Genomic DNA, 27,237 nt, shown 5'->3' on the forward strand with positions numbered 1-27,237 from the left:
GAGGATGAGTGGGCATGGGAGGCGGCAGTGCATTGTGTCCCAAGTACGCCGGCCCGTATCTCATGTCCTACTCTTCCTCCTCAAATACTGCACCTTCACTTCAGGGGTCTTAAACCCTGCCGACGCTAATCGAGTCGGTAGCCAAAGGATGTGGTTGTCGATACGGAATACAAAGCAAATTGGACGACCGGTGCCGCCGTAGGATAGTTTTAGGTACGACCGCTCTTTTTCTCAATGAAATAAAATGTTTGAATTATAACGTATGTGCTCCGATTTATATGAACATCAGTCGGTTTGCATGATTTTGATCCGCGTGTTGAAATGCAGTTTAAATTATATGCGAGCAGCGTTGGACGACCGATTCTCGTATCTGTGTCTGCGGACTGGTTCTTTTGTCCGCGTATGTATGCAGAAGGGAATTTATCGGTCAACGTTGAAGATGCTTCTATCACATTTTCTGTAGGTAAGCCAAAATTTTACAATCGAAAGTTCGAAACTAGCTAGCCCTGAGGATATATACCCTCTTGAACCACAATGAAATAACGTTGATACGTTGGTCATTTCAAGAATGACTATGATGTGAAAGCAATGTCTTGAGAAATAAAATTCAAACTGTTTTAGGCCTTATTTAGAATTACTCAGATTACATAATCCAGTTTTTATAATTTATTATGTCTTCAAACATGATGAATTATGATGTAGATTATAAAAATTAGATGTAAAGATTATTAAAAACTCATAATCTACTCTACCCCAACTAAAATCAGATTATGAATTACTAATGATCCATAACCTTTGTAAAGTTGAAGATAATTACATCCATACCACCGCCATCCTTCTTTTAAAAAAACCAGAGGCATGTCATTTGCAATGCAAAACTTGTATTATAGTTTATATAATCTGGTCTTCAAACATGTCTATCTAGATTATTTTTATAAACCAGATTATATAATCTATCTTCACAATCAGATTATCATAATCCGTTGAGGTTTTAAATAGGGTTTTATATCACTGCCACCGGACTACCCTGTTTTCTATCACGGCCATTTTGTTCCGTTTTCAAACAAAAATCAATTATGGAAATGCCTTGAAAAAATCTGGTAGGCCTAGCCGTTCTTGGATGTTTTTTACTTGATCGACACACCTACGGCTACGTGTCTTGTGCACAAACTGGGTCCCGCCGGCTCGCTTCTCCTTCTCCAGTGCGGCCCCGATAAGACGAGCAGAGCCTGGCTAGGGTTCCGAGATTTCGTCGGCGGAATCGACCGTCCACGAGCACCGGCCGCCGCCACCTTCCCTCGCCCCCGACGTCGTGCTCCCCGGCGACCTTCCTGGAGCTCCTCAGTCTCCCTGCCCCCTCCTCCTTGAGCACCACCGCTCTCGATCTCCACTCGCGCCGCCCGCAGATCTGATTCAGGGGTTCCCGCCTTTCCCATCCAGGGTCAGGGTCATACTCGTCGGCCACCATGCAGGTCAGTAGTCCCTGACCCAATCTCTCTATGTTGCTTATTCTCCCCAAAATATTCGATTGGCTTTATATGTGGCCTATTTATTCTTGTCTGCTAACTGAATTGATTTATACTAGTATTAAGCAGAAACCAGTGCTATATGTGCTCAATACCTGTAGAATTGTTGTTACGTTTACCTTTTCGTTTTGTATTGGTGGCTAGCTTCGAGTAGTTGCTTTAACTGGTGTGTGCCACAATGTCAGTCTTAGAGCTCAGATGCTGTTGTTTGTCTTGAATTGCACTATCATGGTGCTTGTTTTCTTGATTTGTTTATTTCTAGTAATTCTAGTAAATATCACCTGATCATTGATTGATTTATTGTCTTCTTTTAGTTTGCTTCAGCTTAAAAGCTCCAACTAGGTCATAGTCTTCCAATACATTGTCGCTTTAGTAACAGCTTTTTACATTTTAACTGTATCGCTTGTAAGTTCTAATACGAATCACTATTTTAAAGGCTAGTGACAGGTTCAACATCAATTCTCAACTTGAGCATCTTCAAGCCAAGTATGTCGGAACAGGGCATGCTGACCTGACCAGATTGTAAGTATCTAGTTTCTTGTTTTAGAAATGTTGCACTAGCTAACTGGTATTCTTGGTTTGCATGGGCTGGTAGATATTAACCATTGCATTTCCTTGTATTACAGTGAATGGGCTGTAAATATCCAGAGAGACAGTTATGCATCTTATGTTGGACACTATCCGATGTTGGCATATTTTTCCATTGCCGAGAATGAATCTATTGGAAGGGAGCGTTACGACTTTATGCAGGTATGCGCGAAAGCAATGTGTTGTAACTTGCCTGCTGAGTTTTAGCTGCACATTGTGTAGAACTGAACATGTGTATAAAGGTTGGCATATGTTACAACTATCATTGCTATTGAATTATGTTACTTGATTGCATTAGGCTTTCACCGACGGGATGCTCAAGCTAGTCTTGCTTTTGTTAATGAAACCTCTCTTTGCATCTTAACTGGCCCTTTTTTAATGATGACCATGTACCATGAAAGTGCTGTTATAGTGTATCACAATGCAAGCTCATTAAATACCATATTGTTGCTGCAAATTGTAGCTGTGCAGGGTTTCTCTATTGGGCCATAATACATCATTGTCAGAATCTAGCTTGAAGTTATTTTATTTCCATGCTACCAAAGAATAGTGTAGTGATGTGTGACAATTTGTGGCACTTCATGTTTATAAGTAGATGTGAGATACACCTGCTGCGCGAACACATGCTTCACAACCCTTTCTTGAAGTGATATGAGAGACACTTCATGTCTATAAATATGGTTTCAGAATACTCAGAGTTTATGTTAATAAGTTTTACCCTAATATACACAAAATTATTGACATGTTTATCATCAAAGGGTTAAAAATGTAGCTTGAAGAGGTTCCACATCATCTAAATGGTTCAAATTCAAATGGCAGATGGCTATTCCTTATATTAAATGGCGGAGGCAAAACATACTGGACCATAGCTTTGAATTAATTATTTCCGGCTTTCAAACTGACGCGAACCTTAATTTAAGGCTAGCTGGCTGCATTTTGTTAATTCACATTTTACCATCTACTGTTAGATAGGCTTCAATTTTAAAAGCCACGTGTACATTCTTTGCTACGCAATATGGATAAGGAGAGCCAAGCTAGTTATCTAATGTCATCATTTATCTTCCCATTTTATTGTGGTATTAATTAGTGTAGTACTCTAGTATCCCAGTGTGACAGTGTCTATCTATGATGCGCTCTTTGTTCTGCAATAAAAAATGCGAATATAATTTCTCAGGTTGCAATTGTGTATGGATAGAGAAAAGGACTGCTATATCTAGCGTGTTGCAGGCTTGTGGTTAAATGCATAAACCAACATTTTTACTCAAAATTGAAGAAAAAAAGTTCAACCTGTTGTGCGCACATATCCTATTTGAACCCTTTTGCTATGTTCGTGATGCTATTGATCTGTTTATGTGTTTCATCAAATTCATTTATTGCCATCTGGTTTAGCAAGTTTGAAGTTCTCAATGTATTTACCAGTATCTGATGTAGTCGCCCTCCATGCCTGGTATTTGTCCATACTACAATGTTTCCATTTGCACGTTTGTCCAATTATGTAACAAGCAGTCGTATCGAGGAGGTATTTCTAGTATAAATCATTAAACCATGTGTTTCTGCTCTTGCAGAAAATGCTGCTTCCCTGTGGCCTCCCTCCCGAGAGAGACGAAGACTGAGGAGTTGGTAGTATAGTGCTACCTCCACAGCAGCTTGTGTTCAAATGCTGTTTGTCACCAATGTCTAAGTCTAAGGCACTTTGGTGGTTGTCTTTGAACATCCAGAACATCTTTAGCACCGTGCACCCTGTTTTAATTGGTACTCTGTTCAATGGATCTCTATCCCATTCAGGCTGGTTCGATTTATCCGCTGCCTACTAGTTTAATATCTGGACGCCTGTGGCTATCTTTCCTTGTAAAGGCATAATGTAATGTGATGTCGTATCTGTATCTTACTATCTGTCAACGATCCAATCGAACTGCAGCGGCACATGTTGAAGTTGGGATGTTATTGAGATGCTATGCTTTGATTTTTCATGTTTGTGCGAGCTGACCTCTCTGCCAGGCTTAATTGCTTCTACCGGTGTCGGCGGAGGCGGGGGCAGCACAAACCACCGTCTGCAGGCAGCCGCCACATTTGCTTTTTACAGGAACTACAGACGTAGTACCTGATATGTTACCTCTATTTCACTGGAGATGTTGGTAGTAAATTCATTTAATCTGTTGGCTAAAACTGGTTTTCTAGGCTTAAAGCATAGCCACATCGCGGGGCTTCACTCTGTCCCACATCACCATTGCCTTGCATCTCCTGCAGCTTAACTTGCTAAACTGTTTGACAGAGTCTGAATCCAATTTCCTTGTTTTTTTTTTGAGGGCAACATGCTAGGCTTAGCTTTATTACTCAACATTCAAGTCTGAATCCAATTTCCTTGTGCCTTCTGAATTCTGAATTTCCTTTTCTTTTCTTCTGAGAAGACTGTACTCTGAATTTCTGATGGTACCAAATGTAACTCGTTCCTCAGTAGCTCTGGCAGTTTCGATTTCTTGGGCCGGGTCCAACTCCAGTCCTCAGCAGCGCTGGCGGTTTCGATTTATTGGGCCGGGTCCAGTATAGCGGCGGACGGCCTGGTGGCTGGTGGGCCGCGATGCATACACACACGCCATCGTTCTTCTTTGCCGTAACCGCTCTCCCTCCATCCCCACACCCCCCGGCGCCGGGAGGAAAAGCTAACGGGGATGCTTCTCCCTCACCTCACGCGCGCGGCCCCTCACCTCCGCGCGGCGTCGACGGCGGCAACCCTTGCGGCGGCGCTGAAGGCGGGCGACGCGCTGCGGTCGCGCCGGCGGCGGTTCACGGAGGACGACGTGGCGGCGTACGCGGGGGTGAGCGGCGACCGCAACCCCGTCCACCTGGACGACGCCTTCGCGCGCGGGACGGGCGGGTTCCAGCGCGGCCGCGTGGTGCACGGCATGCTCGTCGCCTCCCTCTTCCCCGCTCTCATCGCCTCCCACTTCGTACGCTCCTTTCCTCCCCCTCTCTTTGCCATTCCGCCGAACAGCTGGTGGGCGTGGCGCCTGGTCGTCGGGATCCCGCCCCGATCTGACGGCTGCTTCTTCGTGCAGCCTGGGGCCGTGTACGCGAGCCAGTCCCTCAAGTTCGCGGCGCCGGTGTACGTCGGAGACGAGGTGGTCGCGCAGGTGCAGGCGCTACACATCAAGGCCACCGGCGCAAGGCACATGTACTACTGCCTAGCGCCACTTTTTCTATCTCCTCTTCTTTCTAACATTGCGCTTGCTGACAGCTAATGGTAATTTCTATCTGTGGGCAGCGTCAAGTTCGCCACCAAGTGCTTCATGGACGATGAGGAGACTCTGGTCATCGACGGCGAGGCCATGGCTTTTCTGCCCACACTGCAGCTCATCGTGGAGGCAATCAAGTGACAAGTATGTTGATTAGATGCTATGATCGATCAATTTGGAATAGGACTACTTTTATCTCATGATGAACCATTTTCACCTTCGTATAACCTTCGGGCCTGGGGGACATGACATGAGATTGCAGCTTTGTTGGTAATAGTTCGTTGCAGTCTTCCTGTTATGATGAACAGCACGAGCAAAGAGTAGTAGATCACTTCAGTTTTCTGAACATTCAATGGGTTGGGTGTTCATGCTGACTGTCATAGGAACTGAAGAATTTCAACAGATTAACTTGAACCACTAGGCATATTCAGTAGGTCACTTCAGTCTGCTCAGTACTACTTCCTGCTGCTACTCCGTACTATTTCTGCCGCTACTCTGTTGTGAAGAGAGGAAGGAAGGAAACAACTCAGTCTGCTTAGTTCACAAAAATAACAAATCTGAGCCTTTTACATTTAAACTGAAATCTTCTAGGAGCTGAAGAGTTTCAACAGAATAACTTGAACCACTAGGCTGTAACCTGAGAAGATGTGTTCCCTCTTTCCCTCCAAAACTGAGCAGAAGCAAGTTGTACCAAGCAAAAGGGGAGCAAACAATAAGCATCTACCCCGACGTCTTCCTTCAAAGTTTAAACTTTATAAACAGCACACTTCAGATGTCTAATGAACAATTTTACATGCGGGCTCACTTCCGAAAACTCTAACATGTTTAGAAATCACACACATACCACTTCAAGGAGAAAAAACAATAGAATTGATGGCCGCCTTTAGAACTGACTAGCAATGACACAAAAGTATCAACGTGCAGCAGGACCAGTAGACATTGTTGGCACCCTGATAACATTATGCTCCATCTCAAATGTAGTGCTGTTCTGGTTCACACTCGTGGACCGATCAGTGGTGTAGGCATCATAACTCAAGTTCGGGTCGTCGTCGCTGCTACCGCTGTGGAAGCCGTTGTTTGTGTTGCCTCCAACACGCCCATTCTCTAGCTCGACACATTCCTGCAATTGTGCCACCACGTGGGTCATGGTGGGACGCTGCACCGAGGCTTGCGCAGTGCACTTGAGTGCGATGTCCGCAACCTTCCACACCCCATTGACATCGTAACCACCACGCATGCGTTCGTCCACCACACCCTCAATGTTACCCCGCGCTAGTCGCTGGCGCACCCACTGGATTATGTTGACGGGCACCGCCTCCTGTAGGATGGCTGGCTTTCCTGTGACTAGCTCCAGCAGTACGACACCAAAGCTATACACGTCACTCTTTGCTGTTGGCTGCATCGTCGCCTGGTACTCTGGATCAACATATCCGGGTGTGCCAACAAGTGTGTTCGTGGAAACGTGGGTTTCATTCTCATTGCTGAAGGCCTTGGATAAGCCAAAGTCAGCAATCCTAGCCTCCATCTTTGCGTTCAATAGGATGTTGGTTGCCTTCACATCTCTGTGGATGAGGGCCGGGTAGCACCCCTTGTGTAGGTACTCTAGCCCTGCACATCACCAGACCAGCCAGTGCTTAGGTTCTTGAGAAATGAGAACACTAAACATCAATAGCAAACTAGTAATATAATCTGGATATACATACGTACCTTGTGCAGATTCCAGTGCGATGCGGAGTCTCTGTGTCCAAGTCAAACATGCTCCATTCTGGTTGCTTCCTGCAAGTAGATTGACACTGGAACGTGAATAACAACTTTTTTTTTTTCAGTTCGAAGTGCTCAAGTAATAATGTATCGCCTCGTAGGAATTCAAGTCCAGAGCTAATGTTTTCTCTGAAGAAACACTGAACAGTCCGAGCTATAATATAATGCTACACAACTCGCATACCTTCAATGTGCTCTTGCAGTGTTCCTTCAGACATGTACTCATAGACGAGTGCCGTGTACTCCCCATCCTTGCAGTAGCCTATCATGGAGACAAGATTCTTGTGATGAATTCGGGACAAAATTTGAGCCTGCATGATATTCATAACATATCAAATTTCAGTCCTTAATTTCGTGACCCAAAGGGTCCGTTAAGAGAGACATGAAGGTTTGGAATATCGACAAAGACTTAGCCATGGACAGGGATGCGTGGAAGTTAGCTATCCACGTTCCAGAGCCATGACTTGGCTTCGAGATCTTATGGGTTTCAACTCTAGCCTACCCCGACTTGTTTGGGACTGAAAGGCTTGGTTGTTGTTGTTGTTGTAATTTCGTGACACACGTTTGTACCTTTAAACATATATCAATTGCAGTTAAACAGAATCTACCTCCGCGAGGAACTCCTTAACTCCTTGATTGGAAGAATGCGACCGCAACTTCACTGCTACCTGGGTTCTGTCCTCCAAGAAGCCGTCGTAGACGTACCCAAACCCTCCCCGACCAAGCACTCGCTGGAAGTTGTTTGTTATCATCTGAAGCTCCTTGTACGTGAACCGGCGACTCTCGAGTCGCAACGAACTGTCAGCACAAACATCGTTTACCATCGCATAGCTCATCGTCATCTCATTTTGTGGCTTCACGGAGTTGCTCACGGATCCTTCATAGAAAAAGGATGGTACGTCTAACGTTAGCTGTGTTCACCCATGTGGAAAATGGTCCGAGAGTTGCCATGTTCATGTCAAAGCCTCACCTGACTTTTTCCGTCTTAAAAAACAACAAAGTAGTACCACCAATACTATCACCAGAATCACAGCCACAGGAACTGCAATGTAAATGGCCAACGTGCTACTCCTCGTACTTTTAGCAGGCTGGCATGAATTGCCGTTGGTACACAAGTTTGGATTGTCACCATATCTAACGAAAAATCAACATGCTTAGTGAAATTTATCAACCATAAGATGTTTTTTTGACAACCACACAAGCTCTACAGAATGGGGCAAACTCACCTTAGAATCAGGGAGCCATCTTGAACTCTTTTGAGAAGCCCAGAGGGAATGGATCCACTGAGCTGGTTGGCTGATAGATCCCTGTATATAGAAACGAAATAATATTTGTACATATGATTCAAAGTAATTAATTGGTGGAGAAGGATCAAAATTTTACAAAACCTGCTCAACTTACAGAACAGTCAATGAAGTCAACTGCGAAAGGGCATCTGGGATTGAGCCCGTCAAGTTATTGTTTGAAAGATACCTGAAACAAATGAAACAACTTTTCTAAAACCCCCTTTACTTCAGAAGAAGAAAACTGGACACAAATCTTCTCCAGAAACAGGGAAACTATAAACGAGGCCAAAATAGACCCAGAACTCCTCCTCACAAGTATTTAACAGCTTTGAGATCTGCAAACGAAGCCGATATATCACCACCGATGCCACCGGAGGACAGGTTTCTGCATGACAAATATCCCAGTGGATCAGTTTCATGTAGTCATCTAGGAGTATTATACATACTCCAATATATCTCCCATTTTTGCTTCGGTAGACACCCCCCCTCACAAATATCCCGGTGGATCAGTTTCATGTAGTCATCTAGGGGTTCTATAGATATGAACTACTTACACGCTTATGATCTTTGGAGGGCGGCTGGCAATACCATAGTTGCAGGTCAACCCATCCCACGTCATGGTATTTGGAACGCATGGGTCACCCACCCAGTTCTTCCTGACCTGATATTTTGCCTTGATCTTGGTGATGGCTGATACTGAAGTTAAACAACAAAAAAAGTTCAGTAGCGCGCACGATGTGTTTAATTATGGATGCTCACGTATGTGCTTGTAGTATGATCCAAAAATAACTACCGAAGTCCTTATAATCTAGACATTGCAATTCATAGAAAGAAGTATTTTCAAACTATAACCACGACAAGAATTATGAAATGGAGGGAGTAACTATTTTTAGAAAATAGTCTTCCGTATGTCGTACCGTCCTGGGAGACTGTGCCAACGTTGGTGGTAGGGAAGACTGAGAACGCCTCGACTGCGTTGATGGTCGGCGGCAGCGTGGACTTGGCAGTGGCATTGATGGTGATACTGCAGCTGCTGCGCCCGGACTGGGAGGGGAGGCTGTTGTAGGTGGCGACGGCGAAGAGGTAGTACGGCATGAAGCTGAGGCTAGACAACTGCTCGCCGTTGACGTTGACATAGAACTCTTGCAGAGCATTGCTGGGGAGGCGCTGCAGCCCGGAGAAGTGCAAGATGGCGATGTACCCCGGCGAGGGATCTTTAGGGGTGAACTCGGGGTACAATGAGAACTCTATGTTTTGGGAGGCGTTCTGAGGGATGATCGCCGTCTGCATCACCGCTGTGGGCACCTCGAATGGGTCGTCTTCTCTATTCTCCACCTTCTCTGTTGTCGATATGTTAGCCCAGGTTATCCCGTCGAACTTAGGCCACCATAGCCGGTCATGTGGATCGTGGGGATACCTCACAACGGCGTTGGCGTCGGTCGGGCCGAAGTTACGCCTGTCAACCAGGACTAGACCCTGCGTTGCAGTTGCATGTGGGTAGAGCGTCCTCTTCAGTGGCCTCAGGTCCAGACCAGAGATGATGGGCGTCCCGTCGCCGGTGTTAATCAGGCAGACTTGCACGAAATCGTCCGGCACGATGACGATAGCCTCCACTAAGTACGGTGCCTTGGGCCCCGAGATGTTCACGGTCTGCCAGTAGTTGACGCCGATATGGAGGTCGAACACTGGCGGCTGGTCAAGGCCGTCGTAGTTGCCGTACATGAACCTGGCCCGGATCATGTACTTGAGTCCGGGCATGAGGGAGCGGAGTGTGTAGCAGTTTCGCATGCCGGTTGCGAAGCTGCGCAAGCTGTACCAGATCTTGGCCATGGACACAACGACGTACTCGGGTGAGATGATGTGATTCGTGCCCGCATCGGTGAAGGCAGCATCCGGGGCGTTCCACAGCTTGGTGGTGTTATGCTCGTAGCCTGTCTCCTCTGAGAGACCGCAATCTATAGTTATAAATCCTGCATTGGACGACACGGTGTATAATTCCGCCGCATTATGTTGTGATTTCTGATAACATGCTCGTATAATGTTCCAAAAATGTTGTGAGAGCATGCTTACATACCTTTGTTGTCAGGCTGGGCGCCAGCTTGGAACACGCCGGTAGCGCAAGAAACACAGAGAAGAAGCAGGAACAGCCATGGCGAAGCCGACATTGCTCGCGGCCTTGATTCCTCCATCGAACACGCCGGCAGCTAATGGAGCGTAATACACACACACACACACACACACACACACACATATGTATATGGTATATATAGTCTGTTAAAATGTAATATCATATGTTCTGTTGCTCGATCTTTTTTTGCTTGATTTTAGGCGCTCCATCCATGTCAACACGTGCACGCACGTCCTCAATCAAGACTATATAGAAGTGTAGTATGTCAATAACTAAGCATGAAAGCCAACTCTATCTAACTGTCATTAGCTACGATAATGTAGTAATGTAGAGCCTCGATGCCCATGATTATCCACGAGTTGCACAGAGCGATAACTGTGAATAACGTAGGCAGTGAGTTGATTCGCCTTCGAACGGTTTAACGTCATTGCTGGAACTTGGGGCCGTGGCCGTGCCCTCCTTTCCTCCCACAATAGCTATATGTGAGTTGAATGAATTTGTAATTTGGGTAAGTTAATTTGTGAAAAATGAAGTGGTTGGAGAAGGAAGAAGAAAGAAGGACGGTCGTTGGATCTTAATCTAATAGCCCCAATAATTGGGTTACCCACAATAAATTTTTGGGCAACTTACGTATAGCCCTCTTCTTCTGACTTCTATGCAGGCAAAGCAGAAAATTGAGTAGGGCATTTTAGAGACCGAGCTCCATGAAGCTCTTTATTTGAAAAATTCAAAATTCATAAATTTCAGTTTTAAAAAAAATCTGAAAAAATGTACACATGTATGCAAGGATGTAAGGTGTATGCATAAAAATTTGCCGGTGTCACTTCTATGGAAACAATCACTCCTGAACAGGAGAAGGCGTTCGCGGAGGCCACCGTCCTATTCCTTGGAGCAGTTATAAGCGTGATCGAAGATAAGCTGGTTGATGCATATTTACATGTGCATGTTGTTAAAGAGCCGTGGGAGACGCTCGAATCTAAATTCGGGGCCACTGATGTTGGGAGCGAGATGTATGTTATGGAGCAGTTCCATAATTACAAAATGGTTCAGAACCGTTTCGTACTGGAACAAGCTCATGAGATAATATGCATTGCTAAATAACTTGAGGTTCTGAAGTGCAATTTACCGGACAAATTTGTCGCGTGGTGTATAATCGCTAAGCTCCCTAATTCCTGGAGGAACTTTGCTACTACTCTGAAACATCAGAGGCATGAATTCTCAATAGAGGATATCATCGGCCATCTGAGTGTTGAGCAGATTTCGAGAGCAAAGGACTCGCACGAAAAAACGGTCGAAGGTCCTTCTGCTGCCAACATGGTACATCAGAGGAACTTCAATTCCCACAAGCCCAAGGGGAAGAATTATGTCCAACAAAATGCCGACTTTAAGAAGAAGGGTAAGAAGACCTCCAAGAAGAACAAGAAGGGAGATGGCTGCTTCAATTGTGGTTCTGAGGAACATTGAACCAATAAGTGCCCAAATAAGTACAAGAAGCCAGGACAGGACTCCAAGTCTGCCAATATGATAGTGAGCAACAATGAAAGTGGTGCATCTGGGTACGGTATTTTCTTTACTGTATTTTCGGTTTGTCAACCTACCGATTGGTGGGTAGAATCTCGTTAGTGGCTTCCTTCTGTGTAGAGAAGGGTTTAAGTTGGTCTTCGAGTCTAATAAAGTATTTGTTATGAAATATGGACTTTTTGTTGGAAAAGGTTATGAATGCGGAGGTCTGTTCCGTCTTCCCCTTGCAGATTTTTGTAATAAAGTCGTGAACAATATTCATTCGAGTGTTAATGAATCTGAAGTTTGGCATTCACGTCTTTGTCACATAAGTTTCGGTGTTATGTCGCGGCTAGCAAAACTGAATTTAATCCCGAGTTTCACTTTAGCCAAAGGTTCTAAGTGCCATTCGTGTGTGCAAGCAAAGCAACCTCGCAAGCCTCACAAGGCTGTAGAGGAGAGACACTTGGCGCCATTAGAACTCATACATTCTGATCTTTGTGAGATGAATGGTGTGTTGACTAAAGGTGGAAAGAAATATTTCATAACATTGATAGATGATTCCACCTATGTGTATCTGTTAAATACTAAAGATGAGGCTCTACACTACTTTAAGATCTATAAGGCAAAAGTTGAGAATCAACTTGAAAAGAAAATTAAACGAGCCGGTCTGATCGTGGTGGAGAGTACTTCTCAAATGAATTTGATTCTTTTTGTGCGGAACACGACATTATTCATGAGAGGACGCCTCTCTATTCACCACAGTGCAAGGATTGTTGGCTTTCCTGTGACTAGCTCCAGCAGTACGACACCAAAGCTATACACGTCACTCTTTTCTGTTGGCTGCATCGTCGCGTGGTACTCTGGATCAACATATCCGAGTGTGCCAACAAGTGTGTTCGTGGAAACGTGGGTTTCATTGTCATTGCTGAAGGCCTTGGACAAGCCAAAGTCAGCAATCCTAGCCTCCATCTTTGCGTTCAATAGGATGTTGGTTGCCTTCACATCTCTGTGGATGAGGGGTGGGTAGCACCCCTTGTGTAGGTACTCTATGTTGGGGCTGGACAACAACAATGCACTGCACAAATTCACCTACACGATAAATATGCACACTACACAGCCCCCTTCTCTTGTGATGAACTTTGAGGACAACTTCAACCAACAAGTAAGCAGCGGAATAACACAAACAACATGCACATGTGACACAAGCTTTAATGTGGAAAACCTCCTAAAACTACTCTGTTCTGAAACAGCAGCAATCAGTGCTGACAAAACCACTCTAAAATCTGATGCTCCACTGACCCAATCCTCAAACTAGCTAACCAGATCGAAGTACTCAAAGTAAGGAACGAGCTCACCAAGTTTGGGGTCGATCCAAACACGTTTGAGCCTCCAATCACTAGCTTGAACACTGTCTAGTTAGATGCACCAAATCTGGACAGAACCTCCACTTCTTCTCCTTCCTCTCTCAAACAGGTTGTGTTTTCTCTTGTGTGCTCTCTCTCACTCTCAGAATGGCAGCCACCACAGGCAGAGGTGGAGTGGCTAGGGTTTTCTTCTTGCTCCCCTTCCCTTGAAAGCACTCTCAACCATGGGTTGCAGCGAGGATCAACGACTCACATGTGTTGGACTTATGGGCTGATGTTGGGCTGTCAACACACCTCCATGTGCAAGGACTTAGCCCAACAAACTCCCCCTCCCGACATCATGGAGGGTCTCACTGCCTTCCGGCAGACATGCCAGCGAGCCGACGGCATACTTCGAGCTTCTTCCTAGTCACCACTTTAGTCAACATATCAGCCCCATTGTCATCGGTGTGAACCTTCTCAAGTTGCATTTGCTTGGAATACAACACATCTCGAATCCAATGATAGCGGACTTCTATATGCTTAGACCTTGAATGAAAACTTGCATTCTTACTTAAGTGGATAGCATTTTGGTTGTCACAAAACAACACATACTTGTCTTGCTTAAAACCAAGCTCACAAGCCAACTGTTTCAGCCACAATAGCTCTTTGCTCGCCTCTGTTACTGCGATGAATGCAACTTCGGTTGTATTCGGCGCCACACACTTTTGCAGCCTACTTTGCCATGATACCACTTCCCCTGCATAGGTAACCAAGTAACCTGAAGTAGACTTCCTTCTGTCAACATCTCCAGCTATGTCTGAATCTGAAAAAGCAATCATCTTGGTGTCACCACTACCAAAGGAAAGCTTCAGATTTGTGCTGCCCCCAGAGATATCTCAAAATCCACTTCACGACTTCCCAATGAGGTCTTCCTGGATTAGACATAAATCTGCTCACAGTACTAACCGCATGAGCAATGTCAGGCCTTGTACACACCATAGCATGCATCAAACACCCAACCGCTGAAGCATAAGGAATATTTTGCATTTACTTTTTCTTCTCATCACTGTTAGGACATTGCCTTTTGCTTAACTTGAAATGGGCTGCTAGTGGACAACTCACAACCTTAGCATTCTCCATCCTGAACTTCTGAAGTACCTTCTCAATATACTTCTCTTGAGACAAGTACAACTTGTTGGAATTTCTGTCTCGCTCAATTCTCATTCCGAGAATGTTCTTTGCTGGACCTAAGTCTTACATGGCAAAATATTTTCTCAACTCCTTCAACTTAGAAATCCTAGAGACATTCTTGCCAAGAATTAGGATATCATCAACGTAGAGCAATAATATGATAAAATCATCACCTAAGAACCTCTGAATAAACACACAATGGTCTGAGCTACACTTCTTGTAGCCTTGCTCCCCCATGATAGTTTCAAACTTCATGTACCATTGTCTTGGTGCTTGTTTCAGGCCATATAGACTTTTCTTCAGCTTGCACACATAGTCTTCTTTGCCTTTCACAAGAAACCCCTTAGGTTGCTCCATGTATATTTCTTCCTTCAACTCACCATGAAGGAATGAAGTCCTCACATCCATTTGCTCAACCTCCAAGTTGAGGCTTGCTGCCATGCCAAGGATTACTCTAATGGATGTCATCTTCACAACCGGAGAAAAAAATCTCATCATAGTCAAGGCCTTTTCTCTGGCCGAATCCTTTTACAACTAGCCTGGCCTTGTACCTTGGATGTGGTGTGTGCTCTTCTTGCTTGATTCTGTAGACCCACTTGTTCTTCAAAATTTTCTTGCCTTTGGGCAACTTCACCAACTCATAAGTATGATTCTTATGTAAGGAATCCATGGTTGGATTTTTATCGATCTAGATTTTTTTGGCAGAGTGATGAAGACAGGAAGAAATATAGATTAACTAAATGGGATATTATTTGTAGGCCCAAAGACCAAGGAGGTCTGGGAATTGAGAATTTAGAGGTAAAGAATAGATGCCTGCTAAGTAAGTGGTTGTTTAGACTTTCGGTAGAGACAGAAGGCATGTGGGTACAAGTTTTGCGTAATAAGTACCTACATTCTAAAATCTTATCCTAGGTAAAAGTCAGACCTAATGATTCACCATTCTGGAAGGGGTTGATGAGAGTGAGATCAACCTTCTTCCATAGAACCAAATTCATTATTGGAAATGGTGAGGGTACGAGATTCTGGGAGGATGCATGGTTGGGGGAGATGCCCCTGGCTGTTCAATATCCAGCTCTCTATAATATTGTGCAACGCAAGGAGGCGTATGTAGCCACAGTACTTCAGTCAAATCCTCTAAATATCCAATTCAGACGGTCATTGATAGGCCATCGCTGGGCGGATTGGCTACACCTTGTTAGGAGGCTCATGGATATCCACTTATCAGAGCAACCTGATAGGGTGCATTGGAAGCTTACAAATAACGGTATATTTACAGTAAAATCGGTGTATCTGAATCTTATTGATTTGACTAATATCCCTAAATCCATTAATATTTGGAGAGTTAAGGTACCCTTAAGGATCAAGGTCTTCATGTGGTTTGTGCACAAGAAGGTGATTCTAACTAAGGATAATTTGGCTAAACGTAATTGGGGGGGGGGAGCATTGTTGGGGAACGTCGCATGGGAAACAAAAATTTTCCTACGCGCACGAAGACCTATCATAGTGATGTCCATCTATGAGAGGGCATGAGTGATCTACGTACCCTTGTAAACCGTACAACAGAAGCGTTAGTGAACGCGGTTGATGTAGTGGAACGTCCTCACGTCCCTCGATCCGCCCCACGGACAATCCCGCGATCAGTCCCACGATCTAGTACCGAACGGACGGCACCTCCGCGTTCAGCACACGTACAGCTCGACGATGATCTCGGCCTTCTTGATCCAGCAAGAGAGACGGAGAGGTAGAAGAGTTCCCCGGCAGCGTGACGGCGCTCCGGAGGTTGGTGATGACCTTGTCTCAGCAGGGCTCCGCCCGAGCTCCGCAGAAACGCGATCTAGAGGAAAAATCGTGGAGGTATGTGGTCAGGCCGCCGTAGAAAAGTCGTCTCAAATCAGCCCTAAAACCTCCGTATATATAGGTGGGAGAGAGGGGACCTTGCCTTGGGGCTCAAGGAGCCCCAAGGGGGTCGGCCGAGCCAAAGGGGGGAAGGACTCCCCCCCAAACTGAGTCCTACTTGGTTTGGTGGGTGGAGTCCTTCTTTCCTTTCCAACCTCCTCCTTTTTTTTTTCTTTTCTCTTTGATTTTTCTTCCAATGCGCATAGGGACCTTTTGGGCTGTCCCACCAGCCCACTAAGGGCTGGTGCGCCACCCTCAAGGCCTATGGGCTTCCCAGGGGTGGGTTGCCCCCCCGGTGAACTCCCGGAACCCATTCGTCATTCCCGGTACATTCCCGGTAACTCCGAAAACCTTCCGGTAATCAAATGAAGTCATCCTATATATCATTCTTCGTTTTCAGACCATTCCGGAAACCCTCGTGACATCCGTGATCTCTTCCGGGACTCCGAACAACATTCGGTAACCAACCATATAACTCAAATACGCATAAAACAACGTCGAACCTTAAGTGTGCACACCCTGCGGGTTCGAGAACTATGTAGACATGACCCGGGAGACTTCTCGGTCAATATCCAATAGCGGGACCTGGATGCCCATATTGGATCCTACATATTCTACGAAGATCTCATCATTTGAACCTCAGTGCCAAGGATTCATATAATCCCGTATGTCATTCCCTTTGTCCTTCGGTATGTTACTTGCCCGAGATTCGATCGTCAGTATCCGCATACCTATTTCAATCTCGTTTACCGGCAAGTCTCTTTACTCGTTCCGTAATACAAGATCCCGCAACTTACACTAAGTTACATTGCTTGCAAGGCTTGTGTGTGATGTTGTATTACCGAGTGGGCCCCGAGATACCTCTCCGTCACACGGAGTGACAAATCCCAGTCTTGATCCATACTAACTCAACGAACACCTTCGGAGATACCTGTAGAGCATCTTTATAGTCACCCAGTTACGTTGCGACGTTTGATACACACAAAGTATTCCTCCGGTGTTAGTGAGTTATATGATCTCATGGTCATAGGAACAAATACTTGACACGCAGAAAACAGTAGCAACAAAATGACACGATCAACATGCTACGTCTATTAGTTTGGGTCTAGTCCATCACGTGATTCTCCTAATGACGTGATCCAGTTATCAAGCAACAACACCTTGTTCATAATCAGAAGACACTGACTATCTTTGATCAACTGGCTAGCCAACTAGAGGCTTGCTAGGGACAATGTTTTGTCTATGTATCCACACATGTAAATGAGTCTTCATTCAATACAATTATAGCATGGATAGTAAACGATTATCTTGATACAGGAATTATAACTATATTTATTATTGCCTCTAGGGCATAATTCCAACAGTCTCCCACTTGCACTAGAGTCAATAATCTAGCCCTCACATCATCATGTGAATTACATTGTAATAAATCTAACACCCATACAGTTCTGGTGTTGATCATGCTTTGGCCGTGGAAGAGGTTTAGTCAGCGGGTCTGCTACATTCAGATCCGTGTGCACTTTGCATATATTTACGTCCTCCCCTTCGACGTAGTCGCGGATAAGGTTGAAGCGTCGTTTGATATGTGTGGACTTCTTGTGAAACCGTGGTTCCTTTGCTAAGGCAATGTCACCCGTGTTGTCACACAACAAGGTTATTGGATTCAGTGCGCTTGGCACCACTCCAAGATCCGTCATGAACTGCTTCATCCAGACACCCTCCTTAGCCGCCTCCGAGGCAGCCATGTACTCCGCTTCACATGTAGAATATGCTATGACGCTTTGCTTGGAACTGCACCAGCTTACCGCACCCCCATTAAGAATAAATACGTATCCGGTTTGTGACTTAGAGTCGTCCGGATCTGTGTCAAAGCTTGCATCGACGTAACCTTTTACGGCGAGCTCTTCGTCACCTCCATACACGAGAAACATCTCCTTAGTCCTTTTCAGGTACTTCAGGATATTCTTGACCGCCATCCAGTGATCCACTCCTGGATTACTCTGGAACCTACCTGCCATACTTATGGCCAGGCTAACGTCCGGTCTAGTGCACAGCATTGCATACATGATAGAACCTATGGCTGAAGCATAGGGGATGGAGCGCATATGCTCTCTATCCTCATCAGTTGCTGGGCACTGAGTCTTACTCAATCTCGTACCTTGTAAAACTGGCAAGAACCCCTTCTTGGACTGTTCCATTTTGAACCTCTTCAAAACTTTATCAAGGTATGTGCTTTGTGAAAGTCCTATCAGGCGTTTTGATCTATCCCTATAGATCTTAATGCCTAGAATGTAAGCAGCTTCTCCTAGGTCCTTCCTAGAGAAACTTTTATTCAAGTAATCCTTTATGCTCTCCAAAAACTCTACGTTGTTTCCAATCAGCAATATGTCATCCACATATAATATTAGAAACGCCACAGAGCTCCCACTCACTTTCTTGTAAATACAAGATTCTCCAACCACTTGTATAAACCCAAATGCTTTGATCACCTCATCAAAGCGTTTGTTCCAACTCCGAGATGCCTGCACCAGTCCATAAATGGATCGCTGGAGCTTGCACACCTTGTTAGCATTCTTAGGATCGACAAAACCTTCGGGTTGCATCATATACAATTCTTCCTTAAGGAAACCGTTAAGGAACGCCGTTTTGACATCCATCTGCCAGATTTCATAATCGAAAAATGCAGCTATTGCTAACATGATTCTAACGGACTTAAGCATCGCTACAGGTGAGAATGTCTCATCGTAGTCAACTCCTTGAACTTGTAAAAAACCCTTTGCCACAAGTCGAGCTTTATAAACGGTCACATTGCCGTCAGTGTCCGTCTTCCTCTTAAAGATCCATTTGTTCTGAATAGCCTTGCGGCCCTCAGGCAGTACCTCCAAAGTCCACACTTTGTTCTCATACATGGATCCTATCTCGGACTTCATGGCTTCTAGCCATTTGTTGGAATCTGGGCCCACCATCGCTTCTTCATAATTTGCAGGTTCATTGTTGTCCAACAACATGATTGATAAGACGGGATTACCGTACCACTCTGGAGCAGCACGTGGTCTCGTCGACCTGCGTGGTTCGATAGAAACTTGAACCGGAGTTTCATGATCATCATCATTAACTTCCTCCTCAACCGGCGTCGCAACGACAGAGTTTTCCCCTTGCCCTGCGCCACCATCCAGAGGGATGAGAGGTTCGACAACCTCGTCAAGTTCTATCTTCCTCCCACTCAATTCTCTCGAGAGAAACTCCTTCTCGAGAAAAGCTCCGTTTTTAGCAACAAACACTTTGCCCTCGGATTTGAGATAGAAGGTGTACCCAACTGTCTCTTTTGGGTAACCTATGAAGATGCACCTTTCCGCTTTGGGTTCCATCTTTTCAGGCTGAAGCTTTTTGACATAAGCATCACATCCCCAAACTTTAAGAAACGACAACTTTGGCCTTTTGCCATACCACACACTACTGAAATTCAGAAATTTGCCGTCTGCCAAGGCGGATGGCAAAGGGGGCAACCACGGACGGCAAAGGTTTTGCCGTCTGCCCCCTCATGGCAAAGTAGACGGTAAAAAAAAATCCGGTGAAGAGGCTCTTTGCCATGAGGGGGCAGACGGCAAAATAAGTGGGACGGCATATATTGCAACGTCCCCGTTAAGTGTTAACGGCAGGCCTCCTCTCTTTGTCGTCTGCCTCCCCCCCTTTGCCATGTGGGGCAGACGGCAAAGGGGGGAGAGAGAGGGGGCAGATTCTCTCTTTGCCGTCTGCCTCCCCCCCTTTGCCATTTGGGGGCTGACGGCAAAGAGGGAAGAGAGAGGGGGCAGATTCTCTCTTTGCCGTCTGCCTCCCCCCTTTGCCATGTGGGGCAGACGGCAAAGAGGGGAGAGAGAGGGGGCAGATTCCCTCTTTGCCGTCTGCCTCCCCCCCTTTGCCATGTGGGGGCAGACGACAAAGAGGGAAGAGAGAGGGGGCAGATTCTCTCTTTGCCGTCTGCCTCCCCCCTTTGCCATGTGGGGGCAGACGACAAAGAGGGGAGAGAGAGGGGGCAGATTCCCCCTTTGCCATGTGCCTCCACCCCTTTGCCATGTGGGGGCAGACGGCAAAGAGGGGAACCAGCCCCTTTTTTATTTATTTTTTGTTATATCCAGCATTTTTAACAATAATCAGGATATATATATATATATATATATATATATTTGACATAAATAAATTTCTTTTCATACTCATAACCATATTAAAATAACTCTCATCCATAGTGCATACATATTATGGAAGTTACATCCGTACCAAACCATATATTACACCAGTTTCATCCACGTGCATACAAAGTTTCATATATTCATATACTACAATAGTTTCAATACAACCCATGGTACAAGAAATCATCTTCAAGCATTCCATCAACCAAGCTTCCCGTGAAGTGAAGGTAATCTGCAAAATGACAAATAAGAAAGTTAGAAAAATAATACTAGATGAAGTAGTGTATATATAGGTTATTTCGGAGAGAAATTAGCTAAGTATAGACCATTTAGGAGCTAACTAAGCTAATTATGTCATTTAGGTGGAACCCTAGCTAACTATAGGAGAAGAGAAAGAGAAGAAAAAGTAAAAGAAGGAGGAGGAGGAGGAGAAGGAGAAGGAAGAGGAGAAGAAGAAGAAAAAGGAGGAGGAGGAGGAGGAGGAGAAGGAGAAGGAAGAGGAGAAGAAGGAGAAGAAGAAGGAGAAGAAGGAGAAGAAGAAGGAGAAGGAGCGGGAGCGTTAGGGAAGCCGGGGGTTGATTTCTTTGCCGTCCGCCGTGCTTCAAGGCAGACGGCAAAGGGGCTTTTGGCGGACGGCAAAGACACGGCCGATGGCAAATTTAATGGCTACAACTGCGATTTCTTTGCCGTCTGCCTGGGCCATCTTTGCCGTCCGCTAGCTGACGGCAAAGAAGCGACTCATGGCAAAGCACTTCTTTGCCATCTGTCAGATCTTTGCCATCTATTTTTTGGTAGCTGACGGCAAAGAGCTTCTTTGCCATCAGCCAGCGGACGGCAAAGACCAGGCAGACGGCAAATTCTTTGATTCCAGTAGTGATAGTTCGTATGGTGTCGTCTCAACGGATTTTGATGGTGCCCTATTTAAAGTGAATGCAGCTGTTTCTAATGCATAACCCCAAAACGATAACGGCAAATCAGTAAGAGACATCATAGATCGCACCATCTCTAATAAAGTACGATTACGACGTTCGGACACACCATTACGCTGTGGTGTTCCAGGCGGTGTCAACTGTGAAACAATTCCACATTGTCTTAAGTGAGCACCAAACTCGAAACTCAAATATTCACCCCCACGATCAGACCGTAGGAACTTGATCTTCTTGTTGCGATGATTTTCAACTTCACTCTGAAATTGCTTGAACTTTTCAAATGTTTCAGACTTGTGCTTCATTAAGTAGACATAACCATATCTACTCAAGTCGTCAGTGAAGGTGAGAAAATAACGATATCCGCCGCGTGCCTCTACGCTCATCGGACCACACACATCGGTATGTATGATTTCCAACAAGTCACTTGCACGCTCCATTGTTCCAGAGAACGGAGTTTTAGTCATGTTGCCCATGAGGCATGGTTCGCACGTGTCAAGTGAATCAAAGTCAAGTGACTCCAAAAGTCCATCGGCATGGAGTTTCTTCATGCGCTTTACACCAATATGACCTAAGCGGCAGTGCCACAAAAATATGGCGCTATCATTGTTAACTCTAACTCTTTTGGTCTCAATGTTATGTATGTGTGTATCGCTATCAAGATTCAATATGAACAATCCTCTCACATTGGGTGCATGACCATAAAAGATGTTACTCATAGAAATAGAACAACCATTATTCTCTAACTTAAAAGAGTAACCCTCTCGCAATAAACAAGATCCAGATATAATGTTCATGCTCAACGCAGGCACTAAATAACAATGATTCAAGTTCATAACTAATCCTGATGGTAACTGAAGTGAAACTGTGCCGACGGCGATTGCATCAACCTTGGAACCATTTCCTACGCGCATCGTCACTTCATCTTTCGCCAGCCTTCGTCTATTCCGCCGTTCCTGTTTCGAGTTGCAAATATGAGCAACAGAACCGGTATCGAATACCCAGGCACTACTACGGGAGCCGGTTAAGTACACATCAATAACATGTATATCAAATATACCTGATTTTTCTTTGGCCGCCTTCTTATCTGCCAGATACTTGGGGCAATTGCGCTTCCAGTGACCCATACCCTTGCAATAGTAACACTCTGTTTCAGGCTTAGGTCCAGCTTTGGCTTTCTTCGTCGGATTGGCAACATGCCTATCGCTCTTCTTTGAATTACCCTTCTTGCCTTTGCCGTTTCTCTTAAAACTAGTGGTCTTATTCACCATCAACACTTGATGCTCTTTACGGAGTTCAGACTCTGCGACTTTCAGCATCGCAAACAACTCGCCGGGAGACTTGTTCATCCCTTGCATGTTGTAGTTCAACACAAAGCCTTTATAGCTTGGCGACAGTGATTGAAGGATTCTGTCAGTGATAGCCTCTTGCGGGAGTTCAATCCCCAGCTCAGCTAGACGCTTTGAGTACCCAGACATTTTGAGCACATGTTCACTGACAGACGAGTTCTCCTCCATCTTGCAAGCATAGAATTTATCGGAGGTCTCATACCTCTCGATCCGGGCGTTCTTCTAAAAGATAAACTTCAACTCCTGGAACATCTCAAATGCTCCATGACGCTTAAAGCGACGTTGAAGTCCCGGTTCTAAGCCATACAAGACTGCACATTGAACTACTGAGTAGTCCTCCTTACGTGCTAACCAAGCGTTCTTAACATCCTGATCAGCCGTAGCGGGTGGTTCATCTCCTAGCGCAGCATTAAGGACATAATCCTTCTTCCCTGCTTGTAAGATTAGCTTAAGATTACGAGCCCAGTCTACAAAGTTGCTTCCATCATCTTTCAATTTAGCTTTCTCTAGGAACGTATTAAAATTCAGGGTGACTGTCGTGTGAGCCATGATCTACAACACAAATATATTCAAAGTGGACTTAGACTATGTTCAAGATAATTAGAGTTTAACTTAATCAAATTATTCGCTAAACTCCCACTCAAAAAGTACATCTCTCTAGTCATTTGAGTGGTTCACGATCCACTTACACTAGCTCAAGTCCGATCATCACGTGAGTTGAGTATAGTTTCAGTGGTAAGCATCCCTATGCTAATCATATCATCTATATGATTCATGATCGACCTTTCGGTCTCATGTGTTCCGAGGCCATGTCTGCACATGCTAGGCTCGTCAAGCTTAACCCGAGTGTTCCGCGTGCGCAACTGTTTTGCACCCGTTGTATGTGAACGTTGAGTCTATCACACCCGATCATCACGTGGTGTCTCGAAACGACGAACTGTAGCAACGGTGCACAGTCGGGGAGAACACAATTTCTTCTTGAAATTTTAGTGAGAGATCACCTCATAATGCTACCGTCGTTCTAAGCAAAATAAGGTGCATAAAAGGATTAACATCACATGCAATCCATAAGTGACATGATATGGCCATCATCATGTGCTCCTTGATCTCCATCACCAAAGCACCGGCACGATCTTCTTGTCACGGCGCCACACCATGATCTCCATCAACGTGTCGCCATCGGGGTTTCGTTCTATTCATACTATTACTACTAAAACTACATCCTAGCAAAATAGTAAACGCATCTGCAAGCACAAACATTAGTATAAAGGCAACCCTATGGCTCATGCCGGTTGCCGTACCATCGACGTGCAAGTCGATATTATCTATTACAACATGATCATCTCATACATCCAATATATCACATCACATCGTTGGCCATATCACATCACAAGCATACCCTGCAAAAACAAGTTAGACGTCCTCTAATTTTGTTGTTGCATGTTTTACGTGGTGACCATGGGTATCTAGTAGGATCGCATCTTACTTACGCAAACACCACAACGGAGATATATGAGTTGCTATTTAACCTCATCCAAGGACCTCCTCGGTCAAATCCGATTGAACTAAAGTTGGAGAAACCGACACTTGCCAGTCATCTTTGAGCAACGGGGTTACTCGTAGCGATGAAACCAGTCTCTCGTAAGCGTACGAGTAATGTCGGTCCAAGCCGCTTCAATCCAACAATACCGCGGAATCAAGAAAGGACTAAGGAGGGCAGCAAAACGCACATCACCGCCCACAAAAACTTTTGTGTTCTACTCGAGAAGACATCTACGCATGAACCTAGCTCATGATGCCACTGTTGGGGAACGTCGCATGGGAAACAAAAATTTTCCTACGCGCACGAAGACCTATCATGGTGATGTCCATCTACGAGAGGGGATGAGTGATCTACGTACCCTTGTAGAGCGTACAGCAGAAGCGTTAGTGAACGCGGTTGATGTAGTGGAACGTCCTCACGTCCCTCGATCCTCCCCGCGAACAATCCCACGATCAGTCCCACGATCTAGTACCGAACGGACGACACCTCCGCGTTCAGCACACGTACAGCTCGACGATGATCTCGGCCTTCTTGATCCAGCAAGAGAGACGGAGAGGTAGAAGAGTTCTCCGGCAGTGTGACGGCGCTCCGGAGGTTGGTGATGACCTTGTCTCAGCAGGGCTCCGCCCGAGCTCCGCAGAAACGCGATCTAGAGGAAAAACCGTGGAGGTATGTGGTCGGGCTGCCGTAGAAAAGTCGTCTCAAATCAGCCCTAAAACCTCCGTATATATAGGTGGGAGAGAGGGGACCTTGCCTTGGGGATCAAGGAGCCCCAAGGGGGTCGGCCGAGCCAAAGGGGGGAAGGACTCCCCCCCAAACCGAGTCCTACTTGATTTGGTGGGCGGAGTCCTTCTTTCCTTTCCCACCTCCTCCTTTTTTTTCTTTTCTCTTTGATTTTTCTTCCAATGCGCATAGGGCCCTTTTGGGCTGTCCCACCAGCCCACTAAGGGCTGGTGCGCCACCCTCAAGGCCTATGGGCTTCCCCGGGGTGGGTTGCCCCCCCGGTGAACTCCCGGAACCCATTCGTCATTCCCGGTACATTCCCGGTAACTCCGAAAACCTTCCGGTAATCAAATGAGGTCATCCTATATATCAATCTTCGTTTCCGGACCATTCCGGAAACCCTCGTGACGTCCGTGATCTCATCCGGGACTCCGAACAACATTCGGTAACCAACCATATAACTCAAATACGCATAAAACAACGTCGAACCTTAAGTGTGCAGACCCTGCGGGTTCGAGAACTATGTAGACATGACCCGAGAGACTTCTCGGTCAATATCCAATAGCGGGACCTGGATGCCCATATTGGATCCTACATATTCTACGAAGATCTCATCGTTTGAACCTCAGTGCCAAGGATTCATATAATCCCGTATGTCATTCCCATTGTCCTTCGGTATGTTGCTTGCCCGAGATTCGATCGTCAGTATCCGCATACCTATTTCAATCTCGTTTACCGGCAAGTCTCTTTACTTGTTCCGTAATACAAGATCCCACAACTTACACTAAGTTACATTGCTTGCAAGGCTTGTGTGTGATGTTGTATTACCGAGTGGGCCCCGAGATACCTCTCCGTCACACGGAGTGACAAATCCCAGTCTTGATCCATACTAACTCAACTAACACCTTCGGAGATACCTGTAGAGCATCTTTATAGTCACCCAGTTACGTTGCGACGTTTGATACACACAAAGCATTCCTCCGGTGTTAGTAAGTTATATGATCTCATGGTCATAGGAACAAATACTTGACACGCAGAAAACAGTAGCAACAAAATGACACGATCAACATGCTACGTCTATTAGTTTGGGTCTAGTCCATCACGTGATTCTCCTAATGACGTGATCCAGTTATCAAGCAACAACACCTTGTTCATAATCAGAAGACATTGACTATCTTTGATCAACTGGCTAGCCAACTAGAGGCTTGCTAGGGACAGTGTTTTGTCTATGTATCCACACATGTAAATGAGTCTTCATTCACTACAATTATAGCATGGATAATAAACGATTATCTTGATACAGGAATTATAACTATATTTATTATTGTCTCTAGGGCATAATTCCAACAAGCATTCGATGTACCTTTTGTGATAACGAAGAGAACATTAAACACCTCTTTCTCCAACGCCCACTTGCGAGAGTTCTTTGGCACACAGTGCGTATAGCCTTTAACATTGTACCTCCGGATAGCATTGACACGTTATTTGGAGCGTGGCTAGATGGAGTTGATATGATTATTGCTAGACACATTCGGGTTGGAGTTTGTGCACTTCTTTGGGCTATCTGAAACTGTAGGAATGATGTGGTTTTTGACAGATATACGAATATACATTTTTTGTAGGTACTTCACAGAGCTGCTGCATTGATCCGTATGTGGTCATTACTCACTCCTGTGGAAACGAGGGAGCCTTTGGTTACTGGGTCTACCCGATGGGAGATGGTAGCGCGGGATATCTTCAACCGTTTTGGATGGCGGTCTAGTAATAGGATAGATGGTTAGGCATCTAGGCCTGTTTTGCCGGTTGTGGCACTTTTTGATCTACTTTTGCTTCTTTACTGCTTTGTTCGAGACTACGTTGGACCGGGATCAGTTTGTTTATTTTAATAAAAGGACCGTATGCATCGTGCTGATGCAGAGGCTGGAGGTAACACTCTTTTTTAAAAAAAAATCTCTTCTTGCATAGCATTTTCCCCTCCTCCTTGTGCTCATCTTCCATGGCGTCTGCAAAGCATTCAGGTTTTGAACCGTCAGATAATAACACCACGTATT

At 45.3% G+C, this 27,237-nt stretch overlaps 3 protein-coding genes across 3 annotated transcripts; 2 read left to right on the plus strand and 1 right to left on the minus strand.

Annotated features, from left to right (window-relative positions):
• Positions 1-1,161: 1,161 nt before the first annotated feature.
• Positions 1,162-4,058, plus strand: LOC123448972 (uncharacterized protein At4g14342-like). Its single transcript, XM_045126034.1, has 4 exons — positions 1,162-1,472; positions 1,963-2,048; positions 2,153-2,276; positions 3,680-4,058. Exons 1-4 carry the CDS (start codon positions 1,467-1,469, stop codon positions 3,725-3,727), a joined length of 264 nt encoding a protein of 87 aa, XP_044981969.1. The 5' UTR covers positions 1,162-1,466; the 3' UTR covers positions 3,728-4,058.
• Positions 4,059-4,773: 715 nt separating this feature from the next.
• LOC123448993 ((R)-specific enoyl-CoA hydratase-like) lies at positions 4,774-5,621 on the plus strand. Its single transcript, XM_045126056.1, has 3 exons — positions 4,774-5,062; positions 5,171-5,286; positions 5,377-5,621. The coding sequence occupies exons 1-3, from the start codon at positions 4,784-4,786 to the stop codon at positions 5,486-5,488; spliced, it is 507 nt and encodes a 168-aa protein (XP_044981991.1). The 5' UTR covers positions 4,774-4,783; the 3' UTR covers positions 5,489-5,621.
• Positions 5,622-5,708: 87 nt separating this feature from the next.
• LOC123448982 (putative leucine-rich repeat receptor-like protein kinase At2g19210) lies at positions 5,709-10,971 on the minus strand. Its single transcript, XM_045126045.1, has 11 exons — positions 10,469-10,971; positions 9,312-10,364; positions 8,949-9,090; positions 8,708-8,779; positions 8,510-8,581; positions 8,335-8,415; positions 8,079-8,242; positions 7,717-7,985; positions 7,285-7,419; positions 7,055-7,112; positions 5,709-6,955 (listed from the first exon to the last, which is right to left on the minus strand). The coding sequence occupies exons 1-11, from the start codon at positions 10,581-10,583 to the stop codon at positions 6,261-6,263; spliced, it is 2,856 nt and encodes a 951-aa protein (XP_044981980.1). The 5' UTR covers positions 10,584-10,971; the 3' UTR covers positions 5,709-6,260.
• Positions 10,972-27,237: the final 16,266 nt, after the last annotated feature.

Source organism: Hordeum vulgare, chromosome 1H (assembly GCF_904849725.1).
Source record: "Hordeum vulgare subsp. vulgare chromosome 1H, MorexV3_pseudomolecules_assembly, whole genome shotgun sequence".
Taxonomy (NCBI): domain Eukaryota; kingdom Viridiplantae; phylum Streptophyta; class Magnoliopsida; order Poales; family Poaceae; genus Hordeum; species Hordeum vulgare.